Below are 23,194 nucleotides of genomic sequence, written 5' to 3' on the forward strand. Positions count from 1 at the left end.
TGACTGCATTTGACCGCAAAATTGTCAACAGGCGAACCTCACGCACACACCCACAGCCACAGTCACACATACGCGCATGCCAAGAGCCGCAGACACGCACATGCGCTGAAAAAAGCGGAAACGGAAACGATGGCGCGGTCGTCTGTTTAGCTGTGTGTGTGCATGTGTGCGTGTGGGTCTGTTTGCATTAGTGTTTGCACGGACTTTGACAAATATTTCGTGTGAGTACGTGAGCCTGTGTATGTGTGCTCATATGTTACGTGTGTGTGTATGTGTGCTTTGGCGGATGCAAAAGTTTGTTGTTGCAAATAAAAAGGTTTACAAAATTAGCAAGTAAAATATGCACACAAATGGCAGGTATATACGCGTGTGCGTGTGCGTGAGTGTGTGTGAAACATTAACGGAAACGGACTCCAGTGGTATGCGGCATATTTAATTTATTTGGTAGCATTGACAGCAGCTGCAGGAGATTTAACTAAAAAGCTTATTTTAACATTCTCAAATGAAGTTTTAAAATATTGCAAAACGAGTGGGGGCCAACGCATGTTTAATATGTGTAGTTAGCTAGTTATGTGTGGCTGTAATGGCAATGGAATGACTCTGCCCTCCCTGAATAGGGTCGGCTCGTGCGCACAGCGTCTACCTTAAAGCAGAGCTCGCTCGCTCATAATCAAAGCAAATGGGTGACAGACGGACAGCTGCAGTCGACAGGATGTTGCCTAATTAAAATGGCAAAATGTCAACAGCAACAACAACAACAGCAACAACAATAATAACAACAACAACAACAATGTCATTCACAGTGCACGTCGAACAACAGGCAATTGTCATGGAAATTTATGCGCTAACTGGACGCAAACAAACGAAAAACGTCCAAAGAACAAACCGAACCGAACCACACCCCACCCCACCCCACTCCACCCAAACCCAAGCCGAAACCGAAAGGACCCAAAAACTAAGCTTTCAAATTATGCACACCACATGCAGACAGCCCACCCATACAGCTGCAGCAACATGGCCACACAGATACAAATACAGATACACTTACAGATATGGATGCAATATCGAGATGGAGCCAGACCTCGTGCTAGAGTTGAGCTCGTGCTTTCGTGCGTGATATGTTTTGAAAATACTTTTCTGGGAGATTCTATAAATAGAATGAGAGAATAAGATCCAATTCTTATTCAGAGCAATATTTGCTTTGTGCACGATGGCAGTTGGCGTGTCACGCGCCCATCTCTGGAATTGCTTTATGCTGCTCTGCACATGTTGTTAGTTTTGTTTGGGGCATGGCAGGGGCGAGCGATAAATTTGTTAGCTGCGCTGCTTTCAGCCAAATGGTAAATAAATTTTAATTTGATTAACGATTTTGTCGGGCTCATTTTTGGGCCCACAATTGATGGCAGTTTGGCCCCGCTGTGTTGCGAGTGCGGAATTAATTTGTAGCTCTCATGCCGGAGGCCTAATTGCATTTTGCGTTACGTTTCATTAACTTGGCCAAGTGATGTGCAACATTGGCGGTTCGTTTTTGTTGGTCAGTGTGATTTTGGACGTGAATCGCGGCTTGTATGCTTTCAATTCAGCTAACAGGTCAGCAGCAGGAGCAGCAGGAGCAGCAGCTGCTGTGGCCTGTTAGCGCTTATTATCCTTGTCACGTTCGAGGACCAACGCTCTGCGCCTTTGTTTACCGCTTGCTGTTGTGGCTGTAGTTGTTGCTGCTGGGCAAACAATTTGCTTGAGTGCTGCAATTGCTTGCAGGTAAATGCACACACCCACACATCCACACACACACATGCACCCATGCACACACAGGAAGCTGGCAGTCAACTATCAGCTGGATTGACTAAAGGCAACTCGAGAATGAGTGCTATGCAAGCGTGGAGGGGGCACAGTCAATGCCTAGCAAAGATTGAATTAGTTTGCATGCTAATTCCATTTGCCTGGCTTGTTTGCTCATTCCAAGTTCAAACGCGATGGCTGTGTACCCTGGATAATTTGATAATTGCCAAGCGATAAGCGCTGCAAGTGATGCGCGCTATGTATACATTATCTGAAGCCAAAGCATGCCAGCTCCAATATGGCCAAGAGGAGGAGGCCAATGCAAATATTTATGCTGGATCGACCTGGGAGGCTATTGCATTTATTGGAAATTTGGCTGCTTTGAGACTGTTGAAGTATTTGCAACATATTCTAATCAAAATTCAATTAATCGAGTATTTACTGTACCGTGCAACTGACTAACAACAGCTAAGCAGCGGTAGTTTAACACCTCCGCCGAACAGTATGCAATGAAATCTGATGCGCAGCACAATCTAAAACTATTTACTACGTTTCTGAATGAATATTATCCTTCATGCTTAATTCTACTGCTCACTCATGCACAAACATGATTAATTAGTCTGTTATGAGCTCACTGATAATTTGGCCCTCTAGGCAACCCATTCGAGGCCATCCAGCGTTATATGAGCTAGCTCTTTTAAATAGCGCTGTTCACACTTCGAGTGGACATGTGTTTCAAGCGGCAGCAGCAGCCATCAGAAGTGGACTCCAGTCTGACCGCCTGCTTATGTACCTCGCACTTCAGATGCCCCAGCCAAGTCCTCTTTTTTCTACACACTGCCCTGGCTGCTGCTGTTGATGTTCATGTATCATGGGGGCATTTATCAAGTGTCCCTTCGGAGCAGCAGTTGCTGTAGCTGTGGCTGTGGCTGTGGCTGCCGCGCCACATTCTGCTCATAGTTGACCAACACTTGTCATATCCCCTGGCATGGCAAATACGTATGTATGGGATCCCCGGACCGTGCCTGAACTTTAAAGTGCATTTTTAGCTGGCCATACATAAATTGAAGTGAAGCAACAATTCCATAGATCATGTGGCCTATGCATTTGCCAGTCTACCTCCAATAGACAAGCATACAGCTACAGCTACAGAGGCAGAGACAGCAGCACTGCATGCATGAACACCGTCTGCTGATTTAGGGTTCGACTTTAATAAAGATGCGGCCGTAGCACTGTGGTTGCTGGGCCATTAGGCCAAGTCCCAGAGCGACACAGGCAGCAAAGAGAATTAACAAAAGTTACGTAGACAGCACAAATTAATTAGATATACAATAAATTACTCAAATGCCAACAGCAGCAGATAAACACAAATACAGAGACACAGACATTGAATACGGAATCATTCATAAGTTCCCAGCGGATATACAATCTATTGATTTTATTCGATAAAAAAAAGCCTTGATTAAAATTTAAATATGTGCATATTATAATAAATTTAATTTATTAAGATTACATTAAATATGAAATATTTGTTGAATATTTCATGCAAACCCATTTGAATCGAGAATTTTTATATTAAATTTACTCAGATGACTTGCGAAAAGGAAAAAGAAAATCTTGAAAATGAAATCGCAGAAATCACAGCGCAAAGAGAAACATGAAGCCAAAAACAACAACAACAACAACAGCACAACAACCAAGGTAATGGCGTACAAACTGTGTGAGAAAAAGAAGCGAATCGGAGAGAAAGTGCAAGAGCAAAAGTAAAGGCAACAAGAACTATAATTTCCTAAAGGACTTAATTATTTTATAATAAGCACATAACACAAGCGAGCTACAGCCAAAGCGCAGACCCAAAGGCAGCAGGACGAGACTAGCAGAGACGGAGAAACAGAGAAGTAGACGGAGACAGAAGGCAGTGCAGAGAGGGTCACAGGAACAGTAAGGGAAGCCGCGTAAATGTAGCGCAAAAGTTGCTCAAGTTTTTCCACTCGCAAATCGGAGTGGACGGTAAATGGCGAGGCAGAACTGGGCTGCGACTGGGACTGGGACTCTAGTAAACGGAGACAGCGTAAATTGAGAAAATATTGCAGATTGTTTTTATCTCACTTCCTAGGGCAGTCACAACTCGATCCGCTTCTCTGCTGCCTTCGTTTTATTAATGCACACTTGAATGCATTTAGGCAATTAACTTTGATTTGCTGCAGTGTTTGATTGCGTAAATCAGTTAAAACTGTGTGAAAGAAAAACCACAAACAAATACCATGCTTAAGAATGCCAAATATTTAATATTTATATTATATTTATCTAAAAACTATAATGCAATTCAACATAGATCTATGTAAAGAAATTAATTAAATTAATTTAAAGAAATAATTAAATTAATTAAAGAAATGGGCAATGGGATTTCTGCAAGGTCAATGAGTGAAGCATTTGGTTGGGCTTCTGCTCATGCAGCGTCTCTAAAACAAAATTGATATTGGAATGGGCGCAGTGTTATAGCCCATCAAATTGGATGTGCTTCAAATAGTATTACGCATACGCATCGTTGGCCGGACGCAGCCGTTTAAACACTTGAAAAACAATATAAATTCATTCAGCATTGGGCTAAACGACGGCCAAACTATAAGCATAAGCTATAAACTACATGCACAGGCCAAATGCAGACAGGGCACATCAACATCAACAGCTACAACAACAGCAACAGCTAGGCATAAATAAATGCCCAACAATTGATACTTTGGCCGAAGAGAACAAATGCTACGAATTTATATAACAAGCGAGGGGCCAGCAGTTGCTTTCGACAGGCATAAAACAGAGCCAGAGCCAAATAGATAGTTAAATGTCTATACACACACACACCAGAGTGAGAGAGAGACAGAGTGAGAGAGAGAGAGAGAGAGAGACGTCATTTGGGTGCTGAGGGGTACGAAAAGGACGCTTGAAGAGCAGCATCAAATTCATTTGAATTGCAAAACAAACACAGGCCTAGCACCAGGCCCAGAGATGAACTTAATCATGTTGTAAATTTACATAATTTGACGTGTGTAGCAAAAAGAGGCATCAAGACAGCTGAATATATAAGTATATATGCATGTATATATAGATATGTATTGAATGGGCTACAATGGAATAGCAAAGAGTAGCTAGAAATGGAATGGCTAATATTATTAGTTGTCTTTGTATTTCAATCAGCAGAGCCATCAATTCGTTGGCTCATCACAAAATCAATTCTGATAAATTACTATTAGGGGCTGAGCAAATTAAAAGACGGCAATTAGATACAGCAAAGATTTAAATGTTTTTGAAAGAGAGCGAATCTTGCCATGGATAATTTATGAAATGGAAATTCATTTTATGAAAAGAGCAATTCAATGATGATGGCTAGACCAGAGAAATAGTTTAGTTTTCTATTAATCATTGTAATGCAATATGTATATTCATATATATGGCAGACATCCTTAAGAGCCAACAAGAAACAAGAGAAGTGTAGTGAGGGTTGCTTGATTAGAGGGTAACCTGAATACTGTTACACTCCATTGCTTCTATCAGATATGTCACATAGCATAGAGACATATAATGTAAGCTTGGCCAAACCCTACTAAACGGATCTTAGTAAATGTGGTCATTTGATATATATATATATATATATATATATATATATATATATATATATATATATATATATATATATATATATATATATATATATATGTATATATAGCAGTTTAATAATATGTAAATTCCTTTATGTATTAATTAAATTTGCAATAATTGCAATGCCAACATCCAAAATTAGGATAAGCCGAAGGCCATTGCCTAGCCTTAGGTTATCTTTAATTTTACACTAGATCTAACTTGTTAAAAAATAAATAATTCAAAGAAAACTCAATTACAAAAAAATAAAAAATAAAATAAAAAATGCAATATCCAAACACGTAAGTTTCAATAAAATGTTTACTCTATTATATTAAAATAAGAATAGTCTTCGATTATTTGAAGGAAACTCTATCTGTGCGTGCTATATTGAGATTTAAACCAAAACTGTCACCTCTTAGATAGCCCAGATGGGCTAAAAGACTCAGCTTGTCGCTCTAATAATTAAATAAGCAAATAAATGCTAAATAAAAATAAACAAGTATATGAAACTAAATGAAACAATCAAATTTTAATTTTTTTTAATTTTTTTATTTATTTTTTTATTGGGACACTTTATTTTTAATCAATTTACTGCATACATAAGTGTTGTGTTTGACATTTTTTTAAATTTAAGAGTACAGGACACTTTGTCCTTTTCTACTTAAATATAATTATATATTTATAATATGGAAATTGATTCTTTAGAGTTTAACATACAGATGGGGAAAAATTTAAATAAAAGCCCCATAAAAATAACTGAAATAATCAACATATATATTTTAATAAATTATATTTATATATGTGTATATGGGGTCTGCTATGACATACCGTTTAACAAAACCAATATACCCTGATTTCCCATTAGCAGAGCGTGATTACCCAAGTGTTTTTTTTTAAATAAATTTATTGAATATATATAAAATTTCTTAGATATTTTCTGCCATCTCTGTGTTGGCTCCTTAGTTTGCCATGCCTCGTAACGAAGATTTCTAATGAGCTCCGTCGACCTGCTTGCCTCGGGGCCTAATCCAAGCCAGTCGGCTGTCCGGCTGCTCCAGATGTAATATGCACAAATTGCATTAGAGCGCATTGGCAGCCGAGACGGGCGCTCTTTTATTGGTGGCTGTCGGCTATAATGAGCCGCAATTACAGTTAGTCGCGACTCGCGACTCGAATGAAGCCATTAGGGTGCGTAGGAAATGCAATATGCAGTATGAGTATGTCACTGTGTGCGTGTGCGTGTGTGTTTGTCACACATAACGACAGTTTAATTGAAGGTTATGTCAGCCGTTGGCAATGCCCTAATAGACATGGCCATAACCATTCAGTTTTATAAGGTCAAATTGCGCGACAATCGTCAATTGCATTTTAATACGGTTATTTTGCAATAATAGCTCTGATTATTACAAAAAAGGGTTGAGCATATTAAATGGATAGAAATGAAAAGAAAGAGAGAGAACGAGAGAGATGAATAGAGAAACCTATTTATTTATTTTTGCAGCTTTAATGAAACGATATATTTAATAGTCTGAATATTTTTTAATGATAATATTTCATACATTTTCTTTTTCTATAATTCATATATATTTTTCTATATTTTGCTTTGGAATGCTGTGAGCAATTGATGCATCTTTTGCTCTGGTTATAATTAACCAGCGTATTCCCCATTGACTCTTCTGCAGTGAGCGGCCACTTGAAGCCAAGCTAAGAGCTTGTCGGCTAATAAAAACTTACGGCCATTTGCCGCAGCCCGTTGGCGGTCCTTAGCATTTGATAATTAAGTCAGAATTAAAAGTGCGCTTAGATGTAGATAGCCCTGGCTGCAGCGGCAGCTTGCGGGCTCCTTGCAAGTGTTTGCAACTTAATGGAATTTTTAATTTTTGCTCTGCAGCCATTGTCAGCCGACATTAAAGCCCGTTTCTTATTACTCGCTCATTAAGGGTGCAAAACCATAGCCTTATCCACCTTCTGGCTGGCTTGCTGCTTGGCCCGTGCCTTGAGGTAGCCGCAGAGCAGCTCCAGCAGAAACACCGACGCGCTGACCAGCATGGCCAGGAGCAGGGTGAAGAGCGCGGGCGCAAAGTGCTTGAGGTCCACCTCCACCTGGGCGTCCTTGAAGAGCGTGCAGTCGGGCCGCGGCATAGTCCAGAGTCGGTCATTATAGGCAATCAGCCCCGTCTCGCTCAGGTAGAGAATGGCATGATTGAGATGCTCGCGCCAGGGCGAGCTCTTGGCCAAAATGGAGGCGCTCAGGTAGGGCGGGTTGAACATGATCTCCTGCAGCTCGCAGAAGAGCCGCTCGTCCAGCAGCTCGTTGAGCAGGCGATAGAGGCGATCAATGGCCGTGTGGAAGGCGAAGCCGCCGCGCCTGATGCGCTGCGCTCCCTCCTCGATGGTGAGGATATTGGGTGGACGAGCGCGGCAGATGCGCTGGCTGTAGATGTCGCGCACCAGCCGGTTTGTAGTGTTGGTAAACAGCTCAAAGTTGTAGGCAATGTCCTCCATGCCAATCTCCAGGTCGCTCTCGTACAGCGCCTGCAGATTGACAATGCTCCGCGGTGTATCCGACAGCAGGGAGCCCACAATGAAGGCGCCGTAGAACTGCATCAGCATGAAGCTGAAGATGCAGCTGGCGCTAATCAGCAGCCGGGTCGACGGCAGCCGGAACTGATCCGCGGCGGGGCCCTGCTGCAAGTACGTCTCCAGTATGGTGAACCACACAAAGGACACGGGCCGCTCCATGGCCTGCCCCGCTGGCTGCAGCAGTCGCCGCTCCTGTCGCATGTGAAGCACCAGCAAGAGGGCGCTGCCCACCATCAGCACCAGGACGCACCACCACACCTCGGTGCTCAGCGGCTCGAAGAAAATGTTGCGAATGCTGTTGCGGCGCGGATGGCGGAACAGAAAGTGGATGCTGCGGCACAGAGGGAGAAGGAGTTGAGAGGGGAGAGTTGAGACTGAGTACTGAGATTGTAGCAATCACTTATAACTGAGCTTTACTAGAATAGTTCCTCTCAAAACTCAATCATGCAGCACAGTGTAATTAGGCTGAGCAAATACTTACAGCTGGGTGTGCAGTGGGGGCGTGTACTGTATATAGTGATTCCTCTCGGACACGAATCGGATGGGGCACACGGAGAAGTCTGCCTCGCCGCTGACTATGTGGCCAATCACGCCCGACCAGCTGCCGTTGGGCAGCAGCTGGCCCCAGGTGTCGCGAAAGAGCACCTGCAAGCTGTAGTTCGACTGGAAGTTAACTCAATCACTGTCAGAAATACGAATAGAACAGCTCCCACCTCATGTTGTACATGCGGCCTATCAGCAGAAAGAGTTGGTACGTCTTGCGCTGCATGGGATCCAGCTGCAGCAGCTCCCTATCGTTGCCCAGGTAGCTCAGATCGTCCATGTCTGCAGGTTTCTCGACTAACTGCAATTCAAAGCGATGATAGTTGACTTTTCCCTTGTTTTCTGCACTTGCAGCAACTCACCGCAGTGCTGCCTATTAGCGTAATGTTGTGCAGGTTTCGGCGGCGCCGTATCCAGCTCTCTCCAAAGCTCGCCAGGACCTGATAGCCATCAGCTCGACTCCAGTGCCCCTTGAGCTGCACCATTAGCGGCGTCTGCTTGCTCACTCGGTAGACATCGTATAGCAACCAGCTTTGGCTGCAAGCAATTGTATGACAATTATCGCTAAAGTTTATATTTGATATTTTTGATAACTCTTGATAACGGAAAAAAAATCCTAAGTTTACAAAATATACAAGTATATTAAATTCTTAATTCAATTTGAAAAGATTTTAACGTATAATTCCTGAATTAAATTGTGCTATAATAATGTCTAAATATAACTCATACGCACTGTGGGGCTCCCGCTTAGAGCAGGACTCGTCGGGTATTTTCGTTTTTGTGTTCTGTTAATCGCATTGAGTTCTGCTACTCATGTCATGCTCTTACGACCTGAAGAGTCTCCACATTCTCATACACATGCACACAATCAGGTCAAGTAGTCTCTCGATGTGTTTGGAGAACTATCGGAGTCATGTTAATACTTACATACATATAATACAAACAATTTATTCGCTGTATTTAGCTCAATCAAACAGTAAGGGAAACATCAGAGTAAAGTAAAACAAAGGTCGACTATCACGAAAGAGCTCGTTGAGGAGCCGACGCAATCGAATGGTCTCAGAGATTTTTTCTCAGTTGCACACATGTAGAAATATATATTAGAGTGTTGTGATTATATATAATAAATATATCTCATATATACATATGACATACATATAATGCTCATAACATTATTCATAACAACGCATACGCAAAAAAAAAAAAAAAAAAAACATTTACATTTAAATTAATTTGTAGAAATTACATCTGTTACATTCTTTCCATAGTTTTTAATATTTTTTCACGAAAATAATATTTTTGATCTTATAATTAGATGTTTTGAAGTTTATATTTTAAAATAAAGTTTATTGTCAGCTAAACTGGAGTTTGGTTTTTAATTTACTTACTATTTCTACTTAGCTCGGTTTAATGATATATTTGCAATGCCATCAACTCCGCATAAGAGAGGAAAAAGAGGTTCATTGTGCAAATATTCTCATTTCAAAATAAAATCCCTCTTCATTCATTTTTTTTTTTTTTTTTAATATTGTTTTAATAATAATATGGACAACTCTTAAAATTTGTGACTCGTATGAAATTGTTGATTCCCTAACATGACCGAGCTTGCACAGTGTATGATATTAAATAAATATGCATACGTTTATTAAGCACTGTTTGACTCAACTTCACGGAAAGCAAGTTAATAGTTTTTCATTGTGACTACAAATTGAATGTGTCCTGCTGTGCTCGACTCGCTGCTCAACTCACTTGGCCGCCCCCCGCGCTCGCATTGCCACGGTTATGTCAGCATCGATATTTATGTTGTACGGAGACAAGTGCTGCCTAATGATCGGGTCGTCTGAGCGATTCGCTTCGCTGTTGCCGAGCAGCAGCCAGGCCTGGCTGTTGTTGAAGAAACCCTCCGCGGAGGCCGGCTCGTAGATCCAGCGCTTGGTCTGCTCGTCCCCGAGGGCCGGCACCAGCAGCGCTGTACGTGGCGCCGCGTGGTAAAACAATTCCCGGAACTGAACGCCCCTTTGGGGCGTAAAAAACTGCAATCTGTAGTTGGCGAACAATCTCTTATAGTTTTCAATTTGGCCGCTGCAGTTGCCGAGGAGCAGCGCATGCTGCAAGTGCTGGGCACGCAGGAAGTCCTCGAAGGCGAGCAGCTCATTGGAATTTATGCTTTCAATTTGCGCGCCACATAAACGTCTTGCCCAAATTATAAAAATCCATAGAATTATTTTCACTTGCAGCTTAATCATTTTATATGGTCCACTCTCACTTGCGGTCAGCTGGCTGCGCGCTCGCGTTTGCCTCTCCACGGCATCTTCCGTCGTCCTTTATAGGGCCAGGCCGAGGCAAGCGAATGGCGGCGCATGTATATAAAATCATGTATAATTTATGCGAACTGTCAGTTATGATGCAGCGCTTTTTCTTTATTCATTTTTTTTTTCTTTTGCTCTGCCACACGCAGCGAATTACGAGCCTGACAGGAAAATTGTGCGTTAACTGGCAATGGGAAGCGACAGGGTAATTACTTAGGCATATCAAAAGACATTGTCGAGCATTAGCCAATCCCCTGCAAGTGTATATCATACTTGGAGAGTGTTCTCTTTAATATTTTATTATAACATATACAGGCTGAAAGAAAGCTGTAATACAGAAGAAAGTCATAAGTCTTATTGGGTGTGCTCGACTAGGAAATACCCTGACAGATGCAGTCTCAACAAAAGAATTCCTAATCAAATTGCTGCAAATATATTGAATAATATTAATTGATTCATAATGTAAATAAAACTGGGTTTATAAATATTATAAGCTATAAAATAATAGCTTGGAGTTATCTTCTTTAAGTTTGACTCTGTATCGTGGCAAGTTAAAGGACATGCCAGATATATTCACATTAAACAGGACAAAGCTGCTGGCATTAGCGTGACAATAGTCGAGTGCAGCCAAGAGACCAGAAGAAACGACGGCAACGCGTGCCTCGCATCGGGGGAAGCGAAGTACCTTGCTGAGTTACTAAAGGACTCTGCCTGAATGTGTGCGTGTGTTTGTGTGTGTGTTAGTATGCGTCTGTAGCAGGACGAAAATGCAGCAAAGCAAATTTGGTGAAAGTTGAAAGCAAATCCTGGAGCTTGCAACTTAATTTCATGGCATGCGGCTGCCGCGTTGCATGTTGCAACTTCATTCGGGCAATTTGCTTCACGACAGCTTGCCACGTGCTACACAAAAGTGCAGGAGAGCAGACGAGGAGGCCGAAGAAGGACCAAGAAGAAGAAACACCAGCACAAAATGTGAGAGAGGGCCGAGTCCATCAAGTGCGAGGGCAGTGGGTTCTCGAGAGCAGCAACGAAATGAAAAGAAATTACATTTAATTTGCCGACATTTTGGTGAAAACATCTTTGTTTTTGCCTTGGGTGCGCTGCTCCATGGAGCGCAGAATGGGGGCTGTGTACGCAGTAATGACAGAAACATTTGCTCCAAGGCCACAATGCAAATGCACAGCAGCAACACGGGTCCTGGCGTACCGAGCCGTGTGTAGGTCGTTGCGGCGCGCATCGGAAGATTCAACACTTGAGCGCAGATTTTTGCATCAAATACGCGAGCTGCATATAAAGGCGAAAGCTGTCAGCACAGCCAGAATTTCAGCTATTAAAAAGGAGGCAGCAACACACACACAGTCACACACATCTACCAACAAATGGCGAGCAGAGACAAAAATTGCGCATACGCCATGTGGGCGAGAAGTGCGCAAGCCACGTTTAAATATTTCAGCTTAAATTTTGTTTGAATTGTTCGCTTTTTGCTTATTTTTCTGTGTATTTTCCTTTTGACATTTTGTCACACATGTCAAACGCAACGTGCGCGAATTCCCCGCACGAAAAATGGAACAAAACAAAAAGTTTGCATTTAATTTTTCATATGATAAATATGCAAAGTCAGTCGGTATTCCAACTTTCCCACCTTGGCGGCCTCTTAGCCTGCAGCATAAAATTCGGCTTACGACCGTCAACTTCTCTCTCTCTCTTTTTCTTACTCTCTTTATCTGTTTTGTGCCTCTTCTTTGGCACGCGTTCTTTTTGTTTACAGATTTTTGAGTTTCTGGCAGTTTATAAATGTTAATTCCCAAATGCTGAATGTTTGTTTCCTGACTAATACGGGCTCGTGTCGAAAATAGATAATAGCAAAATATATAAGAGATATAAAATCTCAACTTTTATGCGTATTGAGTATATTAGTTGTTTGTATTGCAAAATAATTGACAGCATATAATTAATTATAATAGAAAATGTTGTAAAAAAATATTGAAAATAATTAAAATCAATAACTAAAAAATAGACAAATATAAATAAAATTTAAATATAATAATTTCGCTTAAAATTAAAAAAAAAATACTAATAGTATATTTTTTTGTAAGTAATTATTTTGTTTATTTATTTTATTTTACATAAAATAATTGTCAATTTAGTATATACAAATATGTTAAATATATTCAAATTCAGCAAATTAATATTCTCTACAAGTTATTTCATTAAATCTCTAAGTAGAACCTTTTTTAATTAAAACTACTCTACAATATGTTTTTCTTTTCATATTTTGCAGTCCACTCTTAACAATTACAGTTATTTTAAAATACAACACAACGCAAATAGCGTCCACGTAAAAGATTTTTGGCACAATCAAATTATTTTGGTTTACACTTTTTGTAGTCATGGCAGGTGCGGTCCGTCAAAACAAGAATTTAAATGCTGAAATATAAATTTTAATTAATTTCGCAGTAACGGACATCATTATAATAATATGCTTATTTTTCATATTTTTGTTTTTTGTATTTTAATTTTATATTTTTATTTATTTTTTTTTTTTTTTCAGTCCCTTGCCTCATAATTATTTTGGCATTTAGAGTGCCAGCATTTTAATTGTACGGAAAAACAACAAATGAAAGCAAAAGGAAAGGCAAGGAAATCGCTTGCAGCAATGAACCCAAAATGATTTAAAGCGCCTGACCGAATAGAACTTTTCGTGCCGAAGAGAAAATTCAAATTACTTCAATTACTGCGTGAAAATAAAATCAACAAACGTTGCTAGGTGCAAAAACTGTTCTCTGGGGCACAACAGGGAAAACTAATAAAAACAAAAAAAAAAAAACAAAAAAAAAGGCAGCCAAATTAAATTTGAGTCTTAGACGAATTGCCGTCATAATCAAGCTTACTATGTGTTGGTGCGGCATTTTCATTATTGTTTTATGTTCGCGTGAACAAATTCGCTGCTCGACGGCGGAGCGAAGAACAAATTCCCTCCGCAGTAGTTGGGCTGCATTAAGTCAACTCATTATGAAATTACGGTCGCTAAGATGGGGAGTAAAAATGGAAAATAGAGAATGGAAAATTGCAGCGCACCGAAAAGAAAATACCGCTGGAAAAATCGCGATGACACGTAGCATGAAATGCCGGCAAAGAAAACAAATTAAATTTAATCGATTTGGGAAAAGCTGCCAGCCAGCCAGTGTAGACAACAGAACAGAACTAGATCTTGTCTGGCCCACTCCGCATAGTAAATTAATTGAAGTGCTGCGATGAGCTCCAAAGCTCCAACGTAGTCAGAAGCCAGTCAGAAGCCAGCAGCCTGCAGCCACTTGGTGTGAAGCTCTAAGCGCATTCTAAACAAATTAAAATTCAATTAAAAAGATGAAATGGCATTTCCAGGCTTAATACGCAGCATCACAGCTGGCCACCAAGAACAACAACGCGCCCACAGCTGTCTGGCCGGAACGCAATTGCAATATCCAGCACACTTGCTACGCAACACTGTCCTACAGAATGACAGTTCAATTCGATTCGGAAATAAACTAAATCTTAATTTTATATTTAAAATTAATAATAATTTATAAAATATATATTTATAATTAACTTATAAATTTTATAAGTTTTAATTTCATGCACGACTTACAAGAATTTGTAGTATATGGTATATATAAATAACAAAAAATATTTAACTATTTGATTAGGCTCTTGGATTTAGCCTCTTTTACAGACAATTAAAATATAGAAATATTGAAATTGAGTCAAAGCAGTTCAGGATCAATATATTCCTGTTTCCGAACCAAGTCAGCTTCAATTCGTTTGAGCTTTGATTATATACATACAAAAAAAAAAAAAAAAATAAAATAAATAAATAAATAAAATATTTGTGTATTTATATTAACATAACAAAAAATATTTGACTATATTACTTGATGTATGGTCAGATATTTAAATATTTTATTTGATTTTCGAACCAATCAAAGCGGTTCAGGATCAAGTTATTCCTGTTTTCGAACCAAGTCTTGCTTACTTTACCGGCTTCAGTTCTTTCAAGCCTTGATTATCCCCCAAAATAAACAGTGTTGAGCAATAGCAAACATTTCGCTTGCTTGTAGCACAGTGCATTGCATAAGTATTCGTTCAATATGGATATAGCTTGCAAGCAAACTGATGCTGATGCTGGCGCTGGTGCTGATGCTAATGCCTGGTTGCTGTTGCTCTTGCTGTTTAATCTCTGCTAAAAGGCATCGCATTCAATTCATTTAGCGGCTACGCGTTATCACAGCCGTCAACCATCATCAGCGTCATCCTCGTGCCTGCCAGCGCGTTTGTCAGTTAGGCTACAACAACAAAAGCAATCAGTTTTTCTGTTTGTGAGTGGAAGATGCGGCGAGCAGGGGGCAAAGTCTGACAGGGTGCGGGGGGGTAGGTGTCATAATGCTTCACGCAACTTGAACCTGAAGCATCATTTCCAATTACGCGCACTGCCTCCGACATTTTGCCGCTTATGATTTTCGGTCAGCCGCTTGGACTCGAGCATTTTTCCCATTTCGCCTGTGCCGCCTTCCGCCGAGTTTTCGTTCGCTTTTCCACGCCCACTTGCCTGCCGCTTGGTCATGGTCATTGATGTTGCTCTCATTATGAACATTGTTGGTGCTCGCCAATCTCCATTTTGTCGGCTGTCCTTCAGCAGCCAGCATTAAAATCTGGCAGCACTTCTCGGCCCATTACAAATTATGCGTCAGTTGTAGCGCTCTGATTTTTCCTAATGCTTACGCTCTGATTAAGGTTGAATTTTGTTGCTTGGAGTTAAAGAAGTAAAGGATAGAGATATTCAAAAGAAGTATTTATATACAATGAGTAACATTAATATTCTTTTTTTTTTAATTTTTCAAATTCAAACGCCCATAAAATATGTAATATTAGTTGAAATTAAAAGGGTGAAAATGCTGAATTGTAGCTTGAAGGATTACCTTTCCGATGAGGTATATTTCAATATAATATATTAATTATAACTAACAAAAAATAAGCATAAACCGGAAAATCATCAATTTTGGCGTTACTTAAATATTAGTTTTTTCTTTACCAACTGACCAGATTCGAGTTCTATTAAAAAGGGTTAATATATAATATTTGGTATGATATCCTTTATATTTTAGAGTGTTCCTTAAATGTTGTTGTATAGTGGTTAGAGATTTTGTTGTGTCCTTGGAGGTGATTTTGGCCCACTCTTCCTGTATCTATATCTTTAGGTAAGATAATGAAGATATCGATGTTTTGTGACCTCGGCTATATATAAATATAGTTAAGGAATTTATTAACATTATTAGAGATATGGCTAGAGCTTGTTCGATTTGTAACTCGAAGAAATATTTTTTTTTTTTTTTTTTTTAATAACATTTTAGGGTTTTTCAATTAAAATATCGTATTATTAGCTAGGTTGGTAATTGTATTACATGTATACTAAAATTGCTACAAATCTCAACTGATATCTATGTGAGCTAAGAGTATTTGTATTTCTTCTTTAATATGTACACATACATATAAATGTTTTTATATATACTTTTTCCTTAATATATATATAATTTTGCTTCCAGCCAATTGTTGGCATCGTAGCAGTCGCTGTGGTTTCCTGCTGCCTCCAAAAGGAGTCTGTCCGTTTTATCGTTGCTTGTGTTGTGGCTGAGTAAGCTTCGAATGTCCAAAGTTCAAGTTGATTCGGCGACGAAGCATGAAATTATCTGCAAGTTTCTGGAATGGCTATCAAGTGTGGAGTGTAGAGCGCAGAGTGCAAGCGGCTGACTTTAATTATGCGGTAGTAGTAAATATTTTTAATAGATATTATTCTGGCACCTGGACGTATACTTAATTTCTAGACACTTCACTGTTGCCGAATGGCTGAGCACATAAAACGACAATTGCCACTTGCTCTGGCAAGCATCGGGCCAACAATCATCCTTGTCCAATTAAAGTCGTAGTGCTTCAGCACTTCTGCCAATTAAAGCGCCGGACAATCGCATCGAGGGCAGGGCCACGCCTGCAATAAGTCTGCTTAATTTAAAATTTAACCCTTTTCCCGGCTTTGCTTTTGTTTTTCTTTATTTTATATATATATTTTTGCTGGAGGCGGTGACCGCAACGCTTCCTGTCCCTGTCGCAGGTCTGTCCCTGGACTGTCCCTGGCTCAGCGATGCAATGATGAAAAAATATTTTCTTTCCGGCGTCGACAACGTCGCTGACGACAGCAAGGCAAATAATTTTTACAAATTATATACGCTCACATGCCAACTGCGCAGGCAAGACAAATAAGAGCCAGCAGTTGTCGAGTAGTATACGAGCAGATACCCTGTACCCAATGGAAAAGAAAATCTTGAACTGAGTTTGAGCTAATTGAGGTTAATTTTTATACACTGATTTAAATTTAGTTTAAATTTTCTATCATGCCAAAAAAAAAAAAAAATGTTTTTGTATAACTGTAGCTAGGTGTACATAGCTAAGATATAAATAGAAATATTTCACATAATATAAAAAATAAATGAGTTTTGCTATGTTGTCAAACTATTAAACTAAGTTATTAACCTATAACCGTGCCATCACCTCTATCTTACAATTTTAAGTATTCTTCATACATGAATATAAATAAATACATTTTTATAAATTATTAAACTACAAGAACTATTGCCATTGATCCGATAAGCCTTAATTTGAAAGAATTATTAAGTGAATAGCATCTGAATATCCCCTCTAAGGGGTCCCGTTATAGGTTAAACTCCACCCTTTGCAACAAGAGTCCTTTACAGAGCATAAAGAGCGCAAAATTATATTGAAAAGTAAGAGAAAACGAAGGAAAATTGTGGAAAATCAAGAAAGTGACTGCAAAGAATCAGGCGATATTCAATGAGCAAAGGCAATATCAACTCAGTCCACGCTCAGTTGGGCAGCTGGGCAGCTGGTCAGTTAGCGGCGTTGAGGAAGTGTGGAAAGGTCACGGGTTGGGGTGGCAGGGGTTAAGCCAAAGGATATGCGATGATTGCGTTTGCTGTTGTTGTTGTTGTTGCTGGAGCTGTACCAATAATAAGTTCAAACAATGGCGGCCAAAAAGCAAGCAAACTGCTAGCAGCTCGAAGCGTTGGCCATGTTTGTTTAATTTTTGCTACCGCTGCGCCTTCGTCTGCGCGATGTTGTTGCTGTTGTTGCTGTTGTTGCTCGACTAACGCTGCAATTGTTCCAATCGGCCGCCAACTGCTCGTTTCCGCTTTTGTTTTTTCTTCTCATCTTGCAGTCGGCTTCTTTTCCTCTACTTCTACTTGGGCCAACAAACAGGCTTCAAATTGAACGGAAGCCCGCCACGAGTTATGCTCCAGCCATGCCCAACCGACCAGCATGCCCGCCGCTCCCCCAATGCCTGGTCGCCGCCCACTTGCAATCTCCGGCCGCGTCGGGGCATTGTTCCATGTCCATAGCTAAGGCCCGTTTCAGCATCTTTTGTTGTTCGGGGGCAGCCGCCCTTTTGTCGCTGCGCTTCCGTTTTACGCTTTACTTTTTTCATCTCTTTTTTCATTTGCTTTTTCTTCTTCTTCTTTTTTTTTTTTTTCACCGGTCCTGGGTCCGGACTTCATAGTTGTGCCCAATTTTTCCTGTGCTGCGCCGTTTGATTTGCGCTGATTTCGATGCTCGCTTTCAGCGTGAGTGTCCTTTAAAGGCTTCTGCTATTTTTTTCCTCCTCATTTCTATCCGTTGTGCTGTTCTGCTCTTTTTTCATCAATTTTATTTTGTTAGTTTCCATTTCATTGAATTCTCACATATCCGCATCCGCATCCGTAAGCCAGGCAGCAGGCAGCAGGCCAGCCAACCAGCCAGCCAGCTAGTTGCTCAAATTGTGCCATTAAGCAGCGTTGTCCTTGTTACCCAGCATTATCCTTGCCGGCGAGCAACAAAAGGGTTGGCGCCCTTGCACTCCCCCTCGCCGGGCCATAAAATAAGCAATTTGCATAGTTTAGTTAGTTGGACGCATCCGGCGACAGCGACACTTGTGCTGCCCCGTTTCCTATTGGTAACCAAGCGACCTAAGCCTATATAGCAATACATGTGTATGTGTGTGTGTGTGTGTCTGTGCATAATTGATGACTGTTGACAACAGCCACAATAACAGCAAAGGCAGCAACAACAATGGACACCAAACACTGTCGAATTTTAAATTATCTTCTCTCTTTTATTTTTATTTTTATTTTTATTTTTATTTTTATTTTTTGTTGCTTTCATTTTCGCTTTGCATATTTATTGCATATCATTCAATGCTGCGGATTTTGTAGATCTCCCGATTGATTGGAGTTTGTAACTGAAAGTAAAATTTGCCATTGGAAGGGGATAATGGGCAACAGAAACCGAACAGAAATCGCAATGAGGAGGAGCTGAAAAAGCAAATAGATGAGCGAATTTAATTAAAATGCCTGAAAAACTATAATCCAGGCATTTGCTTTGGCACTTAAAGCGACTTTGATGGCATGCCAGGTATTTATTGAAATTAATGTGATTAATTCTGATTATTATAAATTAATTAAACACCAAATAAGGACAACAGTCTAATGAGAGCAGATATAAATAACAAAACCTCAATAAAAATCAAATAGAGTGAGACATTGAGTTCTTATATATCTCAATCTTAGGTAAGTATATTTATCTATTTTTATCAATATCTAAGATGGTACTTTGATATTAGATTAATGTTAAAATACTAATAATAATTATTATTATATTATTACTATTAATTTGATTATTATTAGCATTAATTAGTTTTAAGTTTGAACTTGAAATGGAATATGACATAGTTAAATAATCTATCATAATTTTAGCATAATCAATCAGTTAATCATTGATTACAGCCTGACCTCTTTCATTTCAATTAGAATATCAGTATGAAAACAATTTACTGCAATAAGAGTCCAACTCTTTTTCCTGCTCCGAAACACAAACCATTAAATTTCCAAGCAATCGTATATACATATGTATGTATATAAATATATATATTTTCAATTTCCTAACGTGCATCTTCAGGGCCACCAATCGCCATCTCAGACAACTCGAAATTGAAGCCATTTGGTGAGTGGAAAAAAGCACTTGAGAATTATTTGGGCGTGAAACGTGGCAGCTGCCCAACTGCAGCCCGCTGCCCGCGCCCCGCAGTCCGCAGCCCATAAACCGCAGACCGCAGACCGCGCAAAGGTCATTGCGAGGGGCCTGCCAACTATTTTCATAATCATTTAACGGTTGCTGGCGGTTACTGCCGACCCCGGACGAGAGCCACGCCAAGAGTCTCTCACTCTCTTTCTCACTCACTCTCTCTCTCTCTCTCTCTCAATGGCCATTAAGTTCATCGAAGAACGTTCGAAGGCGGCGAACACTCGAATTGTGAGGGCTCCGTTGCGGCTGGCTAACAAGAACTTTGGCCTTTTTCGGCCAGAGTTGAGGGAACCGCATACTCGGCTCAACAAGGTGGCCGATGCCACCTGGCTCTAATGGGTGCTCCACATTCATCTGCTGCTGCTACTGGTGCCCCTTGAGATGCAGCCAAGCAGGAAATGCGGCTTGGACTCGTGCTGTGCCCCGCGGCGGCAATGTCAGCAACTTGCGAGTAAAGTTTTCAAAACACTCGAGACAATTTTGTAACTTTCTTTTAAGAGTCGGCAAGTGTCCAGTGGGGGCAGCCTCTCCCTCTCTCTCTCTCTCTCTCACTCTCTACCTAGGCAGCTGCCGTCTAGGTGAGCTGTTTCAAGTAACGAGCTGACGACTCGCCGTCTATTGATTTTTCAATATGGCAACTGCATAATTGGCAAACGCGCGAATGTTCCTACACTTCAGCAGAATCAATGGTGCGCATTAGGCAAGAGCAGCAAATAGAAGCCGTGGATGACTGCCTAATGCTCGCTCAGAGGGGACTCGGCAGGCAATTATAAATGTGCTGAGCATATTCCCAAGAGTGGACTGCCTTAGCTTTAGCGTGATTTCTCACAGGTTTTCAAACATCTCTCCATCTACCCCGTAAATATTTTCCTGAAAACCCATATTCCCTTCTTTAGAAAAAAGTGAGCCAGCATCGAGAAGGGCAGGCAGATGCTGTTGACATTATCATTTGACGTTAACTGAACGATAAGCGCGACTCGATAATGGCCCACGTTGCCGGCCAAATCGAAGAAATGAAGCTGCACTTAACGCCAACACTTTTGACAAGTGGTCCACAGCAGCCTCCCACCCCTGCCGCGCCCCACCTGAGCATGTTTTTGGCCATAGTTGAAAGCTGCTTAAATGTGCGCGCATTAAAGCCGTGTCACACGTTCGCTGGGCGCCCGCCCTTCCCCTCCTCTAACCGTCCGCTGCAGCGCAAAATGTATTTCGGGGCGGAACTTTGCTTTACTTGGACGGCTTTCCCTTCCCTGCCACTGCCTTCCCCAACTTTCACGTCTGCAGCCTCGTCAACGTTCGGTGCTCTCTTACCTTTCTTTATTTTTCTTTTTTACAACAAATTGGATTTGCGAAAAAATCGCTCACCTTTCATTTCAGGCGGATTAATGGTGTCGAGGCGAGCAGCGAACAATAAAAACACACCAACCTGCCCCGTTGGCCAGGGGCATGTCGCTAGTGGGGTGGGAGAGCGAGCGAGGGAGAGGAAGTGAGAGAGCGAGCCAGAGAGAGGTAGCTGTTAGGTAGCTAGCAGCTGACAGCGGGCGGTCCTGGCAGTGCCTTTTTATGGCACCAATGGCAATGGCTGGCCGGGATTTGGGCACACGCTTCGGCTGCCGGCTGCCGGCTGCCAGTTTGGACACTTGTAATGCAATGAATAAATGAAGTGGTTGAAGTAATTGAAATGCGATTAAGCGCCAAATACATTTCCATAAGTACACACATCCCCTCCACATATCTTCCGAGGGCCGAAAGGCGCATTTGCATAGAATGTTATTCTTAGATGGGAGATAAACATTTGAGAAGTGTATTTCGATTGACTATATGGAATTCTCTATAGATGCAGAGTATAGGACAGATATATAGAAGAACAACTGCTACAACTATTTAATGTAATTATCTCAGATGTAACTCTCATTAAACAAGAGTGAAGGAAGCTTATAGACTTTGCCGAGCCTTAGCCAATAGCTATACTATATCTACTAACTCACTTCCTTGACTTGGACAACAGCTACTTAAAGATTACACTGGCTGTGTATATGAAAGTCTCAGTCGATTCCTTTGCCAACTCACCTACTCAATTATCTCTTTCTAGCATCTGTTCTAGCTGGTTAATATGAGGTCTATTGACACAGTTGCCTGGCTTAAAGAACATCCCTAAATGTTTCGCTCAATCAATGCGCAATGCATTTAATACGTGCCACAACAATGGCAATGGTCTTAGCGCGCTGTGCCGTCCTTGCATAGCTGTATATCATTCTATTCTATTGCGTTTCTTCAATTTCAATAACATAATTGTTGCCATTTAGGCGGCCTGCATTATTTGCTCGCATTATATTCCAGGCACATATCAGATTTCTGCTGAAAGGCAGCCGAGTCCTCGCTGTACAATGGGCCGCATTCTGCGGTTGTTTGTATCAGTGCAGACCATGCTAATGGCACCAGCCACGCCCACACTACGTAGATAGAGACAGGGAAAGAGGGAAGGAGAGGGAGAGAGAGAGAGAGAGTCATTGTTGTCAGCATTATTTGCATATTCTGTGTAAAATTTACTTCCTTTCATTTATTTTAATGCAAGCTCAATGCGGCCGACTAAGGATCTCTGGCAAAAGCTAGATTCTAAAAATAAACTTTGGAAGAACATAAAGAATATATTCCAAAAGTTGAAAAGTTGAAAAGCTAATGTAAAATACTCTTGCTGGATAAATATAAATGAAAATAGATATTTGGAAAATTGTATATTTATATAAATATAGATTGAGTGAAATCTCATTATTCATGAATTCTTTAGCCTTCAGTGTTGTAGATATATGTATATTTTATTCAACATATAATCGAATGCAACTGACAATGTCTTACATAAGGCATGCAGGTCTGAATCTACCCGTTTCTAGGGCAAGCAAATAGCTGAATCTTTGACAAAATTTTGAATCGCGTCATTTGCTTACCAACAAATTTTCCTTTATTGTGTGAGTGCTTGAATGGCTTTGTCTGTGTGTGTGTGTGTGTGTGAGAGTGTATCCAAGTAGCAGTCACACACACACGCGAATACCACAGACACCCCTTTTTATGCCACATTTGGGTTTTGTGCAGTCGCCTTTCGTTTGATTCCATTTCTTTATTCCAAATTCACTCGCAGCTCACAATAAACTTGGTTTCTCGCAGAGTTTAGTGAAATAGAA

The 23,194-nt window shown here is 40.6% G+C and overlaps 1 protein-coding gene across 1 annotated transcript; it reads right to left on the reverse strand.

The window, feature by feature from the left end:
* Nucleotides 1–6,937: 6,937 nt before the first annotated feature.
* Nucleotides 6,938–10,823, reverse strand: Ir84a (Ionotropic receptor 84a). Its single transcript, XM_018002273.2, has 5 exons — nucleotides 10,294–10,823; nucleotides 8,907–9,081; nucleotides 8,715–8,845; nucleotides 8,483–8,653; nucleotides 6,938–8,332 (listed from the first exon to the last, which is right to left on the reverse strand). The coding sequence occupies exons 1-5, from the start codon at nucleotides 10,788–10,790 to the stop codon at nucleotides 7,354–7,356; spliced, it is 1,953 nt and encodes a 650-aa protein (XP_017857762.1). The 5' UTR covers nucleotides 10,791–10,823; the 3' UTR covers nucleotides 6,938–7,353.
* Nucleotides 10,824–23,194: the final 12,371 nt, after the last annotated feature.

The sequence above is a fragment of the Drosophila arizonae genome, chromosome 2 (genome assembly GCF_054131065.1).
Source record: "Drosophila arizonae isolate 15081-1271.41 chromosome 2, UAZ_ARI_1.0, whole genome shotgun sequence".
In the NCBI taxonomy this organism is placed as follows: Eukaryota; Metazoa; Arthropoda; class Insecta; order Diptera; family Drosophilidae; genus Drosophila; species Drosophila arizonae.

Excerpts from the sequence above, each read along its gene's own strand:
- Ir84a (XM_018002273.2), bottom strand. The coding sequence starts at position 10,790 with ATGATTAAGCTGCAAGTGAAAATAATTCTATGGATTTTTATAATTTGG. Across the intron at positions 9,082-10,293 it reads CGAGCGCGGGGGGCGGCCAA|CCAAAGCTGGTTGCTATACG; the intron begins GTGAGTTGAGCA and ends AATTGCTTGCAG. Across the intron at positions 8,846-8,906 it reads CGCTAATAGGCAGCACTGCG|TTAGTCGAGAAACCTGCAGA; the intron begins GTGAGTTGCTGC and ends TTTGAATTGCAG.